Raw genomic sequence first — 19557 nt, 5'->3', positions numbered from 1 at the left:
AGGGGGCAGGTTGCACTCGGGCGCCACGTGAGGCATGCCTGTGAGGGGGGCAGGTCGCACTCGGGCGCCAGGTGAGGCATGGCTGTGAGGGGGGCAGGTCGCACTCGGGCGCCGGGTGAGGCATGGCTGTGAGGGGGCAGGTCGCACTCAGGCGCCAGGTGAGGCGTGGCTGTGAGGGGGCAGGTCGCACTCGGGCGCCGGGTGAGGCGTGGCTGTGAGGGGGCACTTCGCACTCGGGCGCCGGGTGAGGCGTGGCTGTGAGCGGGCAGGTAGCAGTCGGGCGCCGGGTGAGGCGTGGCTGTGAGGGGGCAGGTCGCACTCGGGCGCCGCGTGAGGCATGCCTGTGAGGGGGCAGGTCGCACTTGGGCGCCGGGTGAGGCATGGCTGTGAGGGGGGCAGGTCGCACTCGGGCGCCGGGTGAGGCATGGCTGTGAGGGGGCAGGTTGCACTCGGGTACTGGGTGAGGCATGGCTGTGAGGGGGCAGGTCGCACTCGGGCGCCGGGTGAGGCGTGGCTGTGAGGGGGCACGTCGCACTCGGGCGCCGGGTGAGGCGTGGCTGTGAGCGGGCAGGTAGCAGTCGGGCGCCGGGTGAGGCGTGGCTGTGAGGGGGCAGGTCGCACTCGGGCGCCGGGTGAGGCGTGGCTGTGAGGGGGGCAGGTCGCACTCGGGCGCCGGGTGAGGCGTGGCTGTGAGGGGGGCAGGTCGCACTCGGGCGCCGGGTGAGGCATGGCTGTGAGGGGGCAGGTCGCACTCGGGCGCCAGGTGAGGCGTGGCTGTGAGGGGGCAGGTCGCACTCGGGCGCCGGGTGAGGCGTGGCTGTGAGGGGGCACGTCGCACTCGGGCACCGGGTGAGGCGTGGCTGTGAGCGGGCAGGTAGCATTCGGGCGCCGGGTGAGGCGTGGCTGTGAGGGGGCAGGTCGCACTCGGGCGCCGCGTGAGGCATGCCTGTGAGGGGGCAGGTCGCACTTGGTCGCCGGGTGAGGCATGGCTGTGAGGGGGGCAGGTCGCACTCGGGCGCCGGGTGAGGCATGGCTGTGAGGGGGCAGGTTGCACTCGGGTACTGGGTGAGGCATGGCTGTGAGGGGGCAGGTCGCACTTGGGCGCCGGGTGAGGCGTGGCTGTTAGGGGGCACGTCGCACTCGGGCGCCGGGTGAGGCGTGGCTGTGAGCGGGCAGGTAGCAGTCGGGCGCCGGGTGAGGTGTGGCTGTGAGGGGGCAGGTCGCACTCGGGCGCCGGGTGAGGCGTGGCTGTGAGCGGGCAGGTAGCAGTCGGGCGCCGGGTGAGGCGTGGCTGTGAGGGGGCAGGTCGCACTCGGGCGCCGCGTGAGGCATGCCTGTGAGGGGGCAGGTCGCACTTGGGCGCCGGGTGAGGCATGGCTGTGAGGGGGGCAGGTCGCACTCGGGTGCCGGGTGAGGCGTGGCTGTGAGCGGGCAGGTAGCAGTCGGGCGCCGGGTGAGGCGTGGCTGTGAGCGGGCAGGTAGCAGTCGGGCGCCGGGTGAGGCGTGGCTGTGAGGGGGCAGGTCGCACTCGGGCGCCGCGTGAGGCATGCCTGTGAGGGGGCAGGTCGCACTTGGGCGCCGGGTGAGGCATGGCTGTGAGGGGGCAGGTTGCACTCGGGTACTGGGTGAGGCATGGCTGTGAGGGGGCAGGTAGCACTCGGGTGGGGGGGAGGCATGGCTGTGAGGGGGCAGGTTGCACTCAGGCGCTGCCTGAGGCATGGCTGTGAGGGGGCAGGTAGCACTCGGGTGCTTGTTGAGGCATGGCTGTGAGGGGGCAGGTCACACTCGGGCACCGGGTGAGGCATAGCTGTGAGTGGGCAGGTCGCACTCGGGCGCCGGGTGAGGCATGGCTGTGAGGGGGCAGGTCGCACTCGGGCGCCGGGTGAGGCATGGCTGTGAGGGGGCAGGTCGCACTCGGGCGCCGGGTGAGGCATGGCTGTGAGGGGGCAGGTCGCACTCGGGCGCCGGGTGAGGCATGGCTGTGAGGGGGCAGGTCGCACTCGGGCGCCGGGTGAGTCATGGCTGTGAGGGGGCACGTCGCACTCGGGCGCCGGGTGAGGCATGGCTGTGAGGGGGCAGGTCGCACTCGGGCGCCGGGTGAGGCATGGCTGTGAGGGGGCACGTCGCACTCAGGTGCCGGGTGAGGCATGGCTGTGAGGGGGCAGGTCGCATTCGGGCGCCAGGTGAGGCATGGCTGTGAAGGGGGCAGGTCGCACTCGGGCGCCGGGTGAGGCATGGCTGTGAGGGGGCAGGTCGCACTCGGGCGCCGGGTGAGGCATGGCTGTGAGGGGGCAGGTCACACTCGGGCACCGGGTGAGGCATAGCTGTGAGTGGGCAGGTCGCACTCGGGCGCTGGGTGAGGCATGGCTGTGAGGGGGCAGGTAGCACTTGCACCCTTGCACTGCCTTGCCACAAACCAGAAACACCATTCATCTAGGTTCTGGCACTGCTGCCCTTTCATTGGTGTTTCCACGCACCCATACCCCATTGTCCTACCAGCAAGGCCCCTAAACCAGCCAGCCTCTCTTCAAGGGCTTCTGTGCTGGCTGCACATTCTTTGGACGTACTGAATGCTGAGGAGGGTTGACACCACAGCAGCTCTGGATGGCAGCCAACGTGGACATTGGGGAGAATCACCATTCTTTCCCTGCAGCCCTGCTGGGTAAATGAGAGACTCAGAGCGCTATGTGAAGCATGCAGAAAGCTAGAGAGAAAATCACTGGTAGACACCAGCTCTTGCTTATGTTCAAGAGTGTAAATTTCAGAGCAGGTCAAACGATCTTCCAGGCCCCATCAGGCACTGCAAAGGCCAGCTATGGAGCCAGGCCCTATATTCTGAGACAGCTTCACTGAAATGGTCCCATAGTGCCTTTAGAGGGGTGTCATGAGGTACACACATGATCTAGGGCTATGCAGCCTCTAAGAACTGTACTGGTGCCTGATTATCCTGCTAAACTTGAAATAACAAGGGATTCTTCTTTGAGTGGTCCCCGTGGGTGCTCCACAATAGGTGTCAGGCTTGCCCGGCGCCGCAGATCGGAAATCTTCCGGCAGTTTCTCCTGGATCGCACATGCGCCAGCGCGTGCCGCCCCCCCTGCGCGCCCCCGGCTGCGCGCACGATCCGGTCCCCGCCAGTTCCTTCTCAACCGCCATCGGCTGCAGACGGAATCCGCTCAGGCTAAGGCCAGAGTCAGATTACTTAGTGGTTTTTTTCCATGTGTAATTTGTTGTTTTTCGGTTATTAAACCAAAAAAAAAGAAAAAGGGAGAGAGAAAGCAAAGACAAAGAGAATACCAGTAAAAAAAAAAACAAAAAAAAAAAAACGGAAAAAGAGAGGAGCGGAGAAGAACAGAGCGGACGTGAAAGGCCATTAGGCCTCCCGGTGATCACTCTTTGGGGTGGAAAGGCACGGATTAAGTGCTAAGTACCCTCTTAACAATAAAGGACTCACCACAATGGCCTCTTCAGGTTTTTACACAGCGTGAGTCATACTGTGAAGCTATGCGGGCCTCCGTGGGGCATAGCGAAGGCATCCGACGCCTGCGGGAATTGCAGGCTACCCGGCCGCATTTCTCACTGTGCTCTGACCACGCCCCCCTCAGTGCAGAAACGGAGGGAACTCTCCCTGGCTCGATCCTTGCCGTGCATCTGCAGCGAGCAGGGTGAGTGGAGCACACAGCTACCGGCCGCATACTCAGGCGGCGGCACTGTCACAGGCGGCACAGACCCCCGCGGCACCAGCGGTGCAGGGGTGCCAGGCACGGAGCCTGCAGGCACCGGAGGGGGATACCCGCGTGGCACTGCACCTGATGGTGCTGAGTGCGGTGCTAAGAGCAGGGCCGAGATTCCCAGCAGGGGAGGGGGCGGTGCCGGCCCCGCAGCGGAGGGGCAAGGCAACATCAATAACCCAGCACCGCAGTCCATCTCTGGACAGGGCTGCGCTGCTGTTAGCACCAAGCTCTCCCCCTGTGATACACACGCCGCACCGAAGGCCTGTGTCTCCACCGGCCCATCAGGGGAAAAAGAAAAAAAAAAAAAAATGCCTTCTCTGTTCCTCCAACCGATGTCACCACGGCTTGGGCCACCTTCACCATTTTCTGGGATTGGATCCCCCTGGAGTACTGTCACAAGCCAGTTTCACCTCTATCAGTGTCGCCGTGGAGGTCTTGCTCTCCCAGACGTCGGGGGTACACACCCCGTGAGTGGTTCAGGTCTCCATCTCCGGACCCTTGCCATGGTCGTCCCTATCAGGCTGGACACAGATAAACCACGGGCCTGCACCCAGGGGCAGGTCCCCACCCCCAGCCGCTCAATACCCCCGTGGGTGCTCCCGATCGGGGACGGAAACACAGTTGTCTCAAGGGGAGTTAAATTTAGAACCCCGAGACTTTCCTTCACAATCCTCCAGCGAGCAAGTGTGTCATCGCCCGCGGGAACCCGAGGGTTCAAGGGAGGTTTACCTTAGGGGTTCCTCCTCATCCTCCCCAGACGAGGCCATGGCCCCCAGGGATGTCTTTCCCCGGGATGACCTTAAACAGTTTCAGGAGCTGTTTTAAAGGGTGGCTTTCACACATGACATTTAAATGGCACAGGTGCAGGAGAAACATCACAAACTCCTGGAAAATTTGAGACCCCCAGCTTTGTCCAAAATTGCTATTCCACTGGACGAAGCCATTCTGGAGTCAGCCACTACTATATGGCAGACTCCGGCCTCTGTTCCGCCTACGAATGGGAGAGCGGATAAGAAATACTTCGTCCCGGCAGAGGGCATGAAGTTCCTCTTCAGTCACCCACAACCAAATTCTTTAGTGGTCGGGTCGTCCCAGCAGAGGTCAAAGGCTTCTCAGTACAAATCGGGGGATCAGACAAAGATGCTAAGAAGCTGGAGCTGTTTGGCAGGAAGGTATATTCCTCTCCTATCCTGCTATTGAGAATGGCAAATTATGGGCACACCTAGCAAACCATAATTTTGATAATTACTCCGGGCTTACTCCCCTCAAGCATTCACTCCCGGAAGACAAAAAGCCGGTGTTAAAGGCGATTGTTCAAGAGGGTTACGCAGCATCACAGACGGGAGTCCAGATTGTCCTGGACGTGGCGGACATGGCGGCACGCTCAACGGCTACAGCAGTGGTCATGCATAGAGAATCCTGGCCCTAGACGTCGGGTATCTCGAGGGACCTACATGCAAAGATCGTGGACCTTCCCTTTGATACACAAAAGCTGTTTTGCATACTCAACCGACTCGGTCCCTCACTCCAGTAAGGACTCGACAGCTACGCTTAGAAGCTCAGGCATTTATACTCCCCTATACAGGAGGGAAAAATTTTATCCTCAGCAAAGATGCCACGCTTACACCCACAGCATGCTCAATATCAACAGGGCTACGGCCATGGGCGCTATCAATAGCGGCAACAGTACAGAACCCCTAGGCGACGTTCTCAACAAAGCCGTACGCCCTCGGGTCAGGCCTCAAAGGCAACAAGTTTGATGGGTATGTTGGGGGCTGCACTATCAATACCCTCACTCAATGCCACTCTTATCTCATGTTCCATCATCGCCTCAGACTGTTCCACTCCCAATGGCAAAAGATCACCACAAACATATGGGCGCTGGAGATCATAGCCATGGGTTACGCGATCCCCTCCCAGTCGCTTCCACCAACGAAGCCTCCCACCAGGCCTCACCTCAGGGGCGCTGCCACGAAGCGAGGCTCAAGCACAAGGTGACCCATCTTATGTTCACAAGTGCGGTGCAAAGAGTGCCGGAATAATTCCAGGGGAAGGTTTTTATTCACGCTACTTCCTATAGGAGAAGAAAACGGGACACCGGAGGCCCATCTTAGATCTTCGGGGCCTCAACTGTTACTTGCGCAAACAATGGTTTCACATGATCACAGTTGCCTTGATACTGATGGCACTGGACGATGGAGACTGGGTTGCAGCACTCGACGTACGAGATGCTTACTTTCATATAACAATCCACCCGGCACACAGACGCTTCCTCTGCTTCACGGTCGGCCAGGAGTGCTTCCAGCACAGGGTTCTTCCGTTTGGCCTCTTCTCGGCCCCCAGAGTCTTACCAAAATCCTGGCAGTGGTGTCAGCCCAGCTGCACAGACAGGGGGTGTTTATTTTTCCCATATCTGGGTGACTGCCTGCTAAAAGGGACCTCGAAGGCAGAGGTCTCGCGCATGATATGCGTTACAGCGGACACGTTTCTTCGCTGGGCCTAGTCATCAACCTCGCAAGTCGAAGTCCGAACCCACACAACATATAGAGTTCATAGGGGCACGCATAACCTCTATCACAGCAAGGGTGTACCTACCCAACGCCCACTTCCGCGCAATCAGTTTGCTGGTGCAAGTTATTACATACAACCCCACGGTGCCGATCTTACCGTGCCTACAGCTGCTGGGCCATATGGCAGTAGCGACGTTTGTGGTACAGAATGCCAGGTTGCACATGTCAAGCCCATAGCATTGGCTGGCGAGCGTTTACAAACCGGCATCCCACACTGTCCACAGGGTGGTGTCGCCCACAACAGAGCTGCGCGGATCCCTGGCGTGGTGGGAAAACCCCGAGAATCTGCTAGTGGGGGTGCCTTTTCACCAACCACAAATTTCTACTTTTCTTACTACCGACGCCTCCCACATGGGATGGAGAGCGCACATCGGCGACAAGGTAACGCAAGGGCTATGGTTCCCTGCGGAACAGACACTGCACATATCCGTACTGGAGCTCAGAGCAGTGTTCAATGCCTGCAAACATTTTCGAGATTACCTGCATGGCAAAGTAGTCAGGATTCAATACCGACAATACCTCCACTATGGTTTACATCAATCGATAAGGAGGAGCACGATCCCGTGCCCTGTGTGCGGAAGCAGTCCGATTGTGGAATCGGTGCATTGCCAACAACATAACGTTGAAAGCCTCGTACTTGCTGGGCGCGCACAACGTGAATGCAGACCAGCTGAGCAGGCGCTTCGCACTCAGGCACGAATGGCAGATCCGCTCCGATCTGCTACAGCGCATTTTTCGTACATGGGGGTTTCCCCAGATCGATATGTTTGCCACCCAGTACAAAAAAAAAAAAAAAAAAAGGGTCCCCAGCACTGCTCCAGAGCAGGAGTGAGGCGGGGGTCCCTGGGGGACACTTTCATGTTTTTCATGGAAGGGCTCCCTACTTTACGCGTTTCCCCTGCAGCGCTTATCCGCAAGGTCTTGCACAAAGCCAGAAGGGAGAGAGCTTGCACGATACTCATAGTCCCAACTTGGGATCGGCAGGAATGGTTTCCCTTGGTTCTGCACATGTCGGACCGCCCACCGCTCCCTCTACCAGTGGCGCCGGACTTACTCCCGTGGGCTCAAGGGTCCATAGTGCACCCGCACCCTTAAGGTCTGCACCTACAAGCATGGCTAATCCATGGCTCAGCTCCTTAAAGAGCACATGTACGGAGGGAGCACAACAAGTCCTGGAATGTAGCCGAAGGACTTCCACCAGGAGGACTTACAAGCACAAATGGACTCGTTTCACAGCCTGGTGTTCCGCCAAGCAGTTAGCTCCCCTTGACGTTCCTATACCTGTAATATTAGAATACTTATTGGACCTCAAAAGAGGTGGGCTTTCTCTATCCTCGCTAAGGTCCACCTCGCCGCTATATCAGCCTTTTCGGCATACAGAGGAAGGGCCCATGGTATTCGCCCATCCTATCGTTACCAGGTTCTTGAAGGGGCTGGTAAACCTGTACCCCCTCGGAAACTGCTTCCACCATCGTGGAATTTGGGCTTGGCGCTCAGCACGCTATCGGGTCCACCTTTTGAACCATTAGCCACAGTTCCCATATGTCTCCTCATGATAAAAACAACCTTCCTCCTTGCAACTATATCAGCCAGCAGGGTGAGTGAGCTCGCGGCAGTGATGGCAACGCCGCACTGCACCGTATTCTCAAAGGAGGCGGTAACCTTAAGGCTGCACCTAGCCTTTGTTCCAGAAAGTCTCTCCGGAGTCCAATCTTAACAAGCCAATAGTTTTACTCTCATTTTACCCGAAGCCTCACAGCTCTGGCAAGGAGGCACGCCTGCATCTCCTAAATGTGAGGAGGGCGTTGGCCTTCCACACAGACAGAACTAAGTCCTTCTGGAAAATGGACAGGCTTCTAGTCTCTCTCTTGCTCCTGGGTCAAAAGGAGAAGGTCTCTCTTCCCGGAGAATCTCAAAGCACATTGTGCCCTGTATAACAATGTGCTTTGAACTTCGAAAGACTCCTTTGCTGGCCCCGCCCAGGGCTCACTCCACCAGGGCAGTGGCGGCGTCAACAGCCTTATTCAAGGGCATCGCGTTAACAGACATCTGTAGAGCGGCGACCTGGTCATCCTATGACACCTTCGCCAAGCATTATGCCCTGCCTTGGGTATTCTGAGAGGATACCCGTCTGTCGACAGCAGTCTTCTCGGGGGCAAGCTGCACATAAACCGATTACCCATCTCCTTTCTTGGGTTACTGCTGGGTAGTCACCTATCGTGGAGCACCCACGGGGACCACTCGAAGAAGAAAGAGAAGTTACTCACCTGTAGTAACGATGGTTCTTCGAGATGTGTCCCTGTGTGTGCTCCACCACCCGCCCATCCTCCCCGCTTCGGATCTCTGTCTAGTGTTTTTCAGGAGCATCCGAGGCGGTTGGTCAAGGAACTGGCGGGGACCAGATCGTGCATGCGGCCGGGGGCGTGCAGGGGGGCGGTGCGCACCGGCGCATGCGCGATCCAGGAGAAACTGCTGGAAGATGTCTGATCTGCGGTGCCGGGCGAGCCCGACACCTATTGTGGAGCACCCACTGGGACACATCTCGAAGAACCATCGTTACTACAGGTGAGTAACTTCTCTTTCTGGTTCTCCCCCGGTTTGTAGCTATCTTCTCCCTGCTCCTGGTGAAGGCTGTGTCCTGGTATGAAGGAGGCAGGGTTTGTGGGCCTTTTACTCTCTTGTGGGTGCTAGGCCCACAGGCGCAGTCCAGCTGCCATGAAAGCACATGCTCCTGAAGCTCACTGGAGGTTGACAGTTGTTGCTCTGAAGAATAGCTGTTGTTGGAAGGCACACTGCAGAGAGAGGCACAAGTGATTATCCGTGGGAGAGCTCCGAAGGGAAGGCAGAACCCTTGACCAAACCATGTTCACTGAGGCTGCATTTACGCTACAAGATAAATCTGAATTTAATTCAGTTAGCTTGATTTTGCCATGTGACTGTCCTCACTGTAAAGGCCATTAGTTCAATTTTGGGTGCACTAATCTCACAATTCAAAATCGCAGTTACCTGACAAGTACAGCATCAAGCTCAAATTCAGAAGTTCAATTAAAGGCCACTGTGGAAGCACCACATCTTACCATCGAATGTGTTAGCTTCCAGAGGTGTCCTGCATGTAACCCACAATGGCCCCTCTCACTGCTACACTCTGGCCACTGCTCTCCAGAAACAGCCTGAATTTCCAAGTGGGAGCAGTGAGCCTTTAGCTGTGGGCTCATGTTATTTTATGACAGGTTGAGAAATGGCTTCTTTCCTTCTGTGCTGTTAGTGGGGTGTGTACATCTACCCATTCAAATAGCTCCTGCAAGGAGTTTGCAACAGTCTGTACACTTGCTATTTTTTTCTGTGCTGCCTGGCACCAGCCCCTGCCCCACCATACCACATGTCCGCAAGGCCATGCTGGGGGTCATGCTTGCATAAGACACCGAGAAACTGCTTCTCAGCAGTTCACATTTGTATGCGAACCCCCTTCCCTCCCTACAGGTGCCAAACAGTCTGGGCCTTTCCTGCACTCAAGAACATCATGTGGGTAGCCCCCAGCCCAACCCAATAAAAGGATGTGCCTGCCATTCGGTGCTGGCGGTGCTGCCAGTCGCACAGAAAAGAGAAGGCTTTGCTGCCGCCGTGGGGAGGTCTCCCCTGGCAGTTAAGATACTCAGGGTTTTGGGGAAAGAAGAGCTGAACTGGTCATCCAGCAGCACGCCCTGCCTTTGGCCCATACCTGGGCTTACTGCTGCCACAGGGGAGAAGTCTCCCCTGGAGGCTAAGGGGCTTACTGCCAACTGGGGGGGAGTACTTCAACCATTCATCCAGTAACACCTCCACCCCCTGGCCCATACCTGGGCTTGCTGCTGGGGAAATGTTTCCCTTGGCGGCCAAGGGGCTTGCTGCCAACTGGGGAGAATACTTCAACTGTTCATCCAGTAACACACCCCCCTTGGCCCATACCTGGGCTTGCTGCTGCTGCCAGGGAGAACCAGCAGTTCTTTTTTCTGTGATGATGGGAGGTGGGGCAGATGGGCAGTTGAGAATACAGTCACTTCACCCATGTTGTCAATATAGTGGAAGGGCGAACCAAAAATTCTTTCCTCATACGTTCTTCTCAGTCTAACATTCTGGGCCCCTGCATGATTTTCAGGGGTCACATTTCAGTAATGATGGGAGGTGGGACGGATGGCCAACTGAGAACACAGTCATTGCACGGAAGCCTTATAGTGCACTGGAAAGCCAAAAACCCTTTCCACCCACAATAACGTAGGGGAAAACCAAAAATTATTTCTCTCTTCGTACATTTTTCCCCCTGCATTATTTTCAGGGATCAGGTTTTGGCAGTCATAGGAGGCAGGGTGGATGGCCAGTTGAGAATACAGTTGCTGCAGCCATGTTGGCAATGTAACATGTGGGGAAACCAAAAATTCTTTTCTTGTAATTTTGAATGTCTTCTGCATTATTTCCAATGGATTGAGATATGTTCACGGATTGGGAGAGGAGTGATGAAAATGCAATGGGGGAAGATGACATCAAGACCAGCAAGCGTTCCCAGAATGCTACGGAGATGAGGGAACTGTGGAATAGCTTCCCACAATGCACTACTGCAACAGTCGACATTAGCCAATATGTGTGTGGCAGCAATGACTCGACTTTGTGGGGAGCAAGGTGTGAAGTGAGGATGGTCAAAATCGAACTTACAAATTCCAAAATTAGAAAATCGATATAAATAAGGTCAAATTTATCTCATAGTGTAGACATAGCCTGAGAGACAGTGCAGAGTGGAGTAGCGTCAGTGCTGGTGTCTGTTGTATTCCAGACTGATAGGAAGGCAAGAGCCTTTGCACCAGCAAAGCAGCAGCCTTGTCTGCAGCACTTGCTGGGTTTAGGAGAGGGTCTGGCAGGAGTCTGCTGGGATTCTTTGCCATCACAGGAACTGGTAGAGTGCCACTCCAGGGTCCAAAATGGGAACTTTCTTCTACTCCAGGGTAAGGGTGGCCGAAAGCTGCTGCTGTCTCTGAGCCCTGTTGCCACGCGGAGCTCTGGTCACACAGGTAAAGACGCACGTCTGGAAAAGTCAAAGTTTGTCTGATCAACCTACGCTCTGCCCCCATGTGTGCCTGCCTTGCCCTCCACTCCAGTATCAAATACCATTTCTTGACTAATACCAGACTGCAGGGAATGCATTTGACCCATTTGCATGGTTTAGGAGCCCTACTTCTATTTTTCCAAAGTAGTGTAGGCTCCTAAGTTGCTTAGGCACTTGAAAATTGTACAAGCTCTCATTTTTCTGCAGTCTTAGTTGCACATGTAATGTCTTAGTGACCAATGCAGCATATCTATGCCTAAAGAAAGCCATGAGTTGTTAATACCTTGATTCTTCTTCGAGTGTCCCCGTGGGTGCTCCATATTAGGTGTCGGGCTCGACGAGCGCCGCAGATTGGATCTTCCAAGCAGTTTCTGCTGGACCGCGCATGCGCTGGTGCGCGCCGCTCCCTTGCGCGCTCCTGGCCACGTGCGCGATCTGGTCCCCACCAGTTCCTCTTAACCACTGTCGGCTGCAGACGGAATCTGACTAGGCTACGGCCAAGTTAGTGTAGTCAATGGTTTTAACTGTTTTTCTTTAAAGTTTTCAAGTTCTTAGGCTACTGTTAAGTTAGCCAGTTGTTATTTTCCAAAAAAAAAAAAAAAAAAGAAACAACAAGTGGGACGGCATTCAGTAACAAGCAGATCACCGGAGGCCAGGAGCCTAGGGCCATTAGCCCTCCTGCCGCGGCAGGCTATAGCAGAGGGGGAAAACAGCACAGAGAAGGTGCTAAGTACCCCATTAACAACTGAAAGACTCACCAACAATGTCCCCTTCAGGATTCAAGAAATGTGAGTCTTGCCGAGAGGCAATGCCAGCGTCTGATGGGCACAGTCACTGCATAAGGTGCCTGGGGGAGTCGCATGTCACGCAGAAATGCTCCTTCTGTGCAAAATTAACAGCCAGAGCAAGGAAGGACAGGGAGATGCGGCTTAAAATGCTGCTCTTCGACAAGGCCCTCCAGCCAGACGTGCTGGAGCGGCCGCAGCAGGAGGGACCCTCTGGGGCCCATAAAAGGAAAGCCGCTTCCCTCACCCCATCAGCGCAAAAACGGAAGAAAGCCTCCCCAGCCAAATCCCTGCCAGCAGCAACAGCGAGCGGGACGGGAGGAGCGCACAGCCCCCAGCCGCAGCAACAGCTGATTGGCGGTGGCACGGAGAGCCACGTGGAGGCCGCTCAGCCTCTGATAATCAAACAGCCGCCCTGCACCGCAGGCAGGGCGGCGGCTAAACAAGCACCGGTACCAGCGGCACCGACCCCCGGGGAACCGGCGGTGCAGAGCGCGCAGGCACGCAGCCTGCAGGCACCAGAGGACACCGCCTGTGCGGCACCGCCCATAAGCGTGCCGAGCACGGCGCGGATGGGGCCGAGATCCCCTACACGTCAGGGGGCGGAGCTACCCCCTCAAGGGAGGGGGAAGGCTGCACACAAAACAAGGCACCGCAGCCCCTCTCCAGACAGGGCTGCAGAGTTGCTTTCTCTCAGCCGTCCGCTCATGCTGCAGATTCCAACTAGAAGGCAGGGGTCCCCCCTAGCCTACCCGGAGCCCCCGTCTCCATTTTTACAACCAGCCTCGCCCTGGCTGGGACCACCTTCACCCTTCCTGGGGTTTGAGCTGCTGGAGTACTATCACAAATCGCTCTCTCCAGTGTCCCAGGTCTCTCGACGATCTCGCTCCCCCAGACGCAGAGGGTATGCACCAAGGGAGTGGTCTAGGTCACTTTCCCAAGAACAGTGCCCATGCTGCCATGGTCGCCCTTATCACACGGGGCATAGACACCACCGGCAATCTACCAGGGAAAGATCCCCACAGACGGTCCCGTATCCCCGAGGGCAATCGTGAACGGGGACAGAGACTCAAGTATCTCAGGGGGAACTGGTTATGGAACCCCGAGATTTTCCCTTGCAGGCTTCCAGCGAGCGGATGTACCATCACCAACAGGAACCGGAAGGGTCCAGAGAGGCGTACCCTAGTGGTTCCTTGCTCTCCTCCCCGGACGAGGCTATGGCCCCGGGGGACGTCCATCCTCCGGACGATCTCAAACAGTTTCAAGAGCTGTTTAAGAGGGTGGCCTTCACGCAAGGCATCTAGACAGCAGAGGTGCAAGAGAAACACCATAAGCTCCTCAAAATTCTGAGACCTCCGGCCTCCTCCAAAATAGCAATACCGCTTGATGAAGCAATCTTGGAGTCCGCCACTATGATATGGCAGACCCCTGCGACTATTCTGCCTGTCCACAAGAGAGCGGATAAGAAATACTTCGTGCCGGCGAAGGGCATGGAGTTCCTGTTCAGCCACCCACAACCAAATTCCTTGGCGGTGGAGTCGTCGCAACAAAGATCAAAGACATCTCAATTCAAGACAGGGGGAACAGACAAAGATGCCAAGAAGCTAGAGCTGTTCGGCAGAAAGGTCTACTCCTCTTCCACTCTACTGTTGCGAATGGCAAATTATGCAGCGCATCTAGCGAACCATAATTTCGACAACTACACTAGGCTAACCTCCCTCATGGACTCGCTTCCAGAGGACAAGAAACTGGTGCTCAAGGCCATCGTGCAAGAAGGCTACGCGGCCTCGAGGACGGGAGTTCAGATCGCCCTGGATGTTGCGGACACAGCAGCACGCTCCACAGCTACGGCAGTGGTGATGCGAAGGGAGTCCTGGCTCCAGACTTCGGGTATACCGAGAGATCTGCAGGCAAAGATAGTCGATCTTCCCTTCGACTCGCAGAAGCTGTTTGCTGAATCAACTGACTCGGTCCTTCGTTCCAGTAAAGATTCAAGAGCCACACTTAGGGCCCTGGGGATTTACACCCCTCCATACAGAAAGAAAATGTACTACCCTCAACAAAGACGGTACCAGTACCAGCAACAGCGTCCCCAGTACCACAGGGGTTACGAGCAAGGGCGACATCAACAGCACCAGCAGTACAGAACTCCCAGGCGACGTTCCCAACAGAGCCGTGTGTCCTGGGGGCAGGGCCAAAGGCCACAAGTTTGACACCCCAATCCAGGGCTGCGCCATCACTACCATCGCACAAGGTCATCTGAAGCAGTTATTCCACCATCGCCTCCGACCATTCTACGACCAGTGGCAAAGGATCACCACAGACAAATGGGTGCTGGAGATCATAGCCACAGGGTACGCCATCCCCTTCCAGTCGCTCCCACCGCCACGACCTCCACCCAGGCCCCACCTCCAGGAGGCCTCCCACGTAGTGAGGCTCAAGCAGGAGGTAGACCATCTCATGATCATAGGGGCAGTGGAAAGAGCGCCGGAGCAACTGCAAGGGAAAGGGTTCTACTCGAGGTACTTCCTCACGGAGAAAAAGACAGGAGGCTGGAGGCCCATCTTAGATCTTCGAGGCCTCAACCGGTACCTGCGCAAGCAACGCTTTCAGATGATCACAATCGCCTCCATCCTTACGGCACTAGACGATGGAGATTGGTTCGCAGCCCTCGACTAACAAGACGCGTATTTTCACATAACTATCCATCCGGCTCACCGACGATTCCTCCGATTCATGGTGGGCAAAGAACATTTTCAATACAAGGTCCTACCGTTTGGCCTCTCCTCGGCCCCCAGAGTCTTCACCAAGACCTTGGCAGTGGTGTCAGCCTACCTGCACAGACAGGGGGTATTTATATTCCCATATCTGGACAACTGCCTACTCAAAGGGGCCTCGAAGGAGGAGGTACTACGCATGATACGCGTCGCAGCAGGCACGTACACTTCGCTCGGCCTGGTTATCAATCTGGCAAAATCAAAGATAGACCCCACACAGGACATAGAGTTCATAGGGGCACACATAAATTCTATTACAGCGAGAGTGTATCTACCAGAGACTCGCTTTCGGGCCATCGGCTCCCTCGTGCAAGTCATCACCTTCAGCCCTACGGTGCTGGTCCTTACGTGCTTACAGCTGCTGGGCCACATGGCAGCAGCGACGTTCGTAGTACAGAACGCCAGGTTACATATGCGCAGCATGCATCACTGGCTGGCAAGCGTATACAAACCGGCAGCACACACCGTTCACAGGGTGGTGTCGCCCACAGCAGAGGTGCGCAAATCCCTGCAATGGTGGGTAAACCCCAAGAACTTGCTAAAAGGGGTACCCTTCCACCAACCACAAATATCGGTTTTTCTTACTACACATGCCTCCCTCATAGGGTGGGGAGCACACATGGGCGAAGAAGTGACTCAAGGGCTGTGGTCCTTCACGGAGCAGTCACTGCACATAAATATACTGGAGCTCAGAGCAGTGTTCAACGCCTGCAGACACTTTCGAGACCATATACAAGGCAAAGTAGTCGGGATCAGTACAGACAATACCTCCACCATGTTTTATATAAATCGGCAAGGAGGAGCTCGGTCCCGTGCCTTATGTGCGGAAGCAGTCCGGTTATGGAACTGGTGCATCGCCAACAATATAACCTTGAAAGCCTCGTACTTACCAGGCGCTCACAATATGAAGGCAGACCAGCTGAGCAGGCGTTTCGCACTCACTCACGAGTGGCAGATCCGTCCCGATCTGCTACGACCGATTTTTCACGCATGGGGCTTTCCCGAGATAGACCTGTTTGCCACTCAACACAACAAGAAGTGCCCACGATTCTGCTCCAGGGCAGGACTGGGACAGGGCTGCCTGGGGGCCGCATTCGTGATCTCCTGGAGGGGCCCCCTGCTTTACGCTTTTCCTCCCACAGTGCTGATCCACAAAGTCTTGCAGAAAGCCAGGAGGGAAGGAGCCCGAATGATCCTGATAGTCCCAACGTGGGATCGACAGCAATGGTTCCCCCTACTCCTGCGCATGTCGGGACATCCACCGATGCCCCTTCCGGTGGCGCCGGATCTGCTCATGCAAGCCCAGGGGTCCATAGTGCATCCGTACCCCCAAGGCCTGCGACTACAAGCGTGGTTAATCCATGGCTCAGCTCCCTAGAGAGCACATGTACGGAGGAAGTGCAACAAGTCCTAGAAAGTAGCAGGAGGACTTCCCCCAGGAAGACCTACAAGCAGAAATGGACTCGCTTCATGGCAGGGTGTTCTACCAAACAGCTGGCCCCCCTTTCGGTGCCTATATCTGTAATATTAGAGTATTTACTGGACCTCAAGAGAGGAGGACTCTCACTATCCTCGTTAAAGGTCCACCTTGCTGCCATTTCGGCATTCAGACACGAAGAGGAAGGGCACACGGTGTTCGCCCATCCCATGGTTACCAGGTTCCTCAAAGGGTTGGTAAACCTATATCCCCCTCGGAAACCGCTTCCACCTTCGTGGAACTTGGACCTGGTGCTTAATGCGCTAACGGGACCACCGTTCGAGCCTTTGGCCACGGTTTCCCTCCGCCTCCTTACGATAAAGACGACCTTTCTTCTCGCAATCACGTCAGCTCGCAGGGTGAGCGAGCTTGCGGCAGTTATGGCAACGCCACCCTGCACTGTTTTTTCCAAGGAGGCGGTAACCATACGGCTGCATCCAGCCTTTGTTCCTAAAGTTTCTTCTGAGTTTCACATTAACAAACCTATCGTTTTACCCTCGTTTTATCCAAAGCCTCATAACTCTAACAAAGAGGCGCGCCTACACCTCTTGGACGTGAGGAGGGCGCTAGCCTTCTATATAGACAGGACCAAGTCCTTCCGGAAAACGGATAGACTCCTAGTCTCTCTCGCTCCCAAATCGAAAAGAGAAGGTCTTTCTTCGCAGAGAATCTCGAAGCACATCGTATCCTGCATAAAAATGTGTTACGAACTCAAAAAGACTTCTTTACTGGCCACGCCCAGGGCTCATTCCACTAGGGTGGTGGCGGCATCAACAGCCTTTTTCAAGGGCGTTGCGCTAAAAGATATTTGCAGAGCAGCGACCTGGTCATCCTGTGACACCTTTGCCAAACATTACGCCCTTCACAGGGTATTCCAAGAGGATACCCGTCTCTCGACAGCGGTCCTCTCGGGGACAAGCTGCACATAATCCGATTACCCACCTCCTATCTTGGGTTACTGCTGGGTAGTCACCTAATGTGGAGCACCCACGGGGACACTCGAAGAAGAAAGAAAAGTTACTCACCGTAGTAACGGTGGTTCTTCGAGATGTGTCCCTGTGGGTGCTCCACTACCCGCCCATCCTCCCCGGTTCGGATCTCTGTTTAGTGTTTTGCAGGAGCATCCGAGGCGGTTGGTCAAGGAACTGGCGGGGACCGGATCGCGCACGTGGCCAGGAGCGCGCAAGGGAGCGGCGTGCACCGGCGCATGCGCGGTCCAGCAGAAACTGCTTGGAAGATCCGATCTGCGGTGTCGGGCGAGCCCGACACCTAATGTGGAGCACCCACGGGGACACATCTCGAAGAACCACCGTTACTACGGTGAGTAACCTTTCTTTCTTTGCTTTGTTTTCCCTGCTTCTGTCTCTCATACTTGTAAACATTGGACTGTCTTGTTGGCCATGCCATGGTCCTCCACCTTCCTCAAACTCCAAGTGCAGAGTGGCCAGTGGGGAATCTCACTCTGGGCCAGTCCATTCTTTACTCACGAATAGCTTGCATATAGTGATGTGCAATTGACAGTACACTGTCATGGGTCTGGGAAGTTGTTGCTTCCTGCTGGTCCAGGAGATGCTGCCGCTTCCAGGCGTGAATGTTGCAAAATGGGCTGTTATGCTGGTGTTTTGGAGGGGAACTTGAACTGACTAGCCTGGCTTTCTGTTTCTCTCTTTTCCTTCAGCCCCTTGAGCTCATCCTGTTCCTCTTCTTTCAGGTGTCTTTTCTGGAAACACAGCTGGTGCTGGAGCGGAAGCACAAGCAGGACTACATCAAGTGTTGTGCGAAGACCAGCCAGGAGCTGTCATGCCTACACCAGGAGCTCTCTCACTCCTTAGCAGCTGTGGCCAAGGATCCCAAGGCCACTGTTCTAGAAGCAGAAACGCAGAAGTTGGATGAATCCCTGAATCACAGCTTGGCCTTAGTGGCTCTAGAGTGGGATAGCCAATCTCCTGCAAACCACCCTCTGAATTCCACACCTAGAGCAGCCCCGTGGAATGAGTTGAGGTAGCAGGAGGAAGTGGCTTTGTTCTGCATTCAGCAAACAGGTCAAAGCAGAAGCAACATCCACTCCTGAACATGGCTTGACACGGCCATTCTCAAGGTGCCGTGGGCAATAGGTTCTTGCCCATCTTGCGGAAGAGTCACACGTGGCAGTGGGAAAGGTGGTGACTATACCTTCAAGAGCCTTCCATTACTTTGCATGGGCCATACCTCTTCAGAGTCCAGACAGTCCGGTGGCTTGGCCCTCATGTCTCGGAGCCATATCTGAATACCCGTCCTCAGGAACACTGCACCACGTGTGTGGTTGTTGTCCATAGGAGGATGAAACCAATCAGAATATGGGTATTTTCCCATCTTCATAGCCTGTGTATCCTGTGGTATGTCTCCAGAGTGCATGGTGGGGGTTGTGTCAGACCAGAGACCTGCTACCAGATGTGAATTCAAGGGCATGCAGTTGTCTGAGGCACAGGGGCAGGGGTGGGCAATCATGCACAGCATGGAAACACTGCAGATAGCAGTGTTCACCATGGAAACTTTCTAGCAGGATCATGGTGTGGGATCAGAGCCCAGATGAATAAAGGCTCTAGTGTTGACTAGCAGCAGGAGATTGGTGGAATTTTCCTTTTCTGAAGCACACCATTGTTGCCTGCCCCAGAAATGCTGCTGTGTTAGAGGGGCTCCCCTTCCCCAAAGATGTCCCTCCTGCTGCTGGGGAAAAAAAAACTGCTGCCAAAGGACTTTGGTACTGTTTCCCTTTTAGTTTGTGCTCTACTGGAATCTATGTCTTCAGTTTTTACAATAAAGTTATTCCTGACCAGTGCTTTTTTTCTAGAAAAAAGGGTACTGCAACTCAAGTCTGATGATTCCTCCTAAGGGTGAGCACATTGTTTTAATGCCCCAGTCCCTGCGCTGCTGCAGGACTGGCAAGGGCTTCTGCCCCAGTCCCTGGGCTGTTGTGGGACCGGCGGTGAAAATTTCTCTGATGTTCTAATGGAAAAAAGGTGCCGGAACTCCATTCCAGTGCATTCCGCCAGAAAAAAGTCCCTGTTCCTGACAAAAGAGAGTTATTTTCCTCTTCTTTTCCTTCTCTCAAAAGCTCCTTCCATGTGGCTCCAGTTCTAAAAATGTCCTGGGGACTTTCTCT

The 19557-nt window shown here is 55.5% G+C and overlaps 1 protein-coding gene across 7 annotated transcripts in view; it reads left to right on the top strand.

Moving 5' to 3' along the window:
- The window catches only part of CEP250 (centrosomal protein 250), a 137068-nt gene extending 117809 nt beyond the window's left edge, over positions 1-19259 (top strand). For 6 of the 7 annotated variants that reach the window (XM_075012196.1, XM_075012197.1, XM_075012201.1 and 3 more), the window contains one exon: positions 18127-19259. In XM_075012196.1, the coding sequence (XP_074868297.1) occupies positions 18127-18420 (294 nt within the window). In that variant the 3' untranslated portion in view covers positions 18421-19259. Of the gene's footprint in view, positions 1-11274; positions 11342-18126 lie in introns of all 7 variants that reach the window. The other variant, XM_075012198.1, reaches the window with a different exon arrangement.
- The last annotated feature ends 298 nt before the right edge of the window (positions 19260-19557 follow it).

Source organism: Carettochelys insculpta, chromosome 17, assembly GCF_033958435.1.
Source record: "Carettochelys insculpta isolate YL-2023 chromosome 17, ASM3395843v1, whole genome shotgun sequence".
Lineage (NCBI taxonomy): Eukaryota > Metazoa > Chordata > Testudines > Carettochelyidae > Carettochelys > Carettochelys insculpta.
Note: the sequence above shows the minus strand (reverse complement) of the source record. Positions and strands in the feature narration are given on the sequence as shown.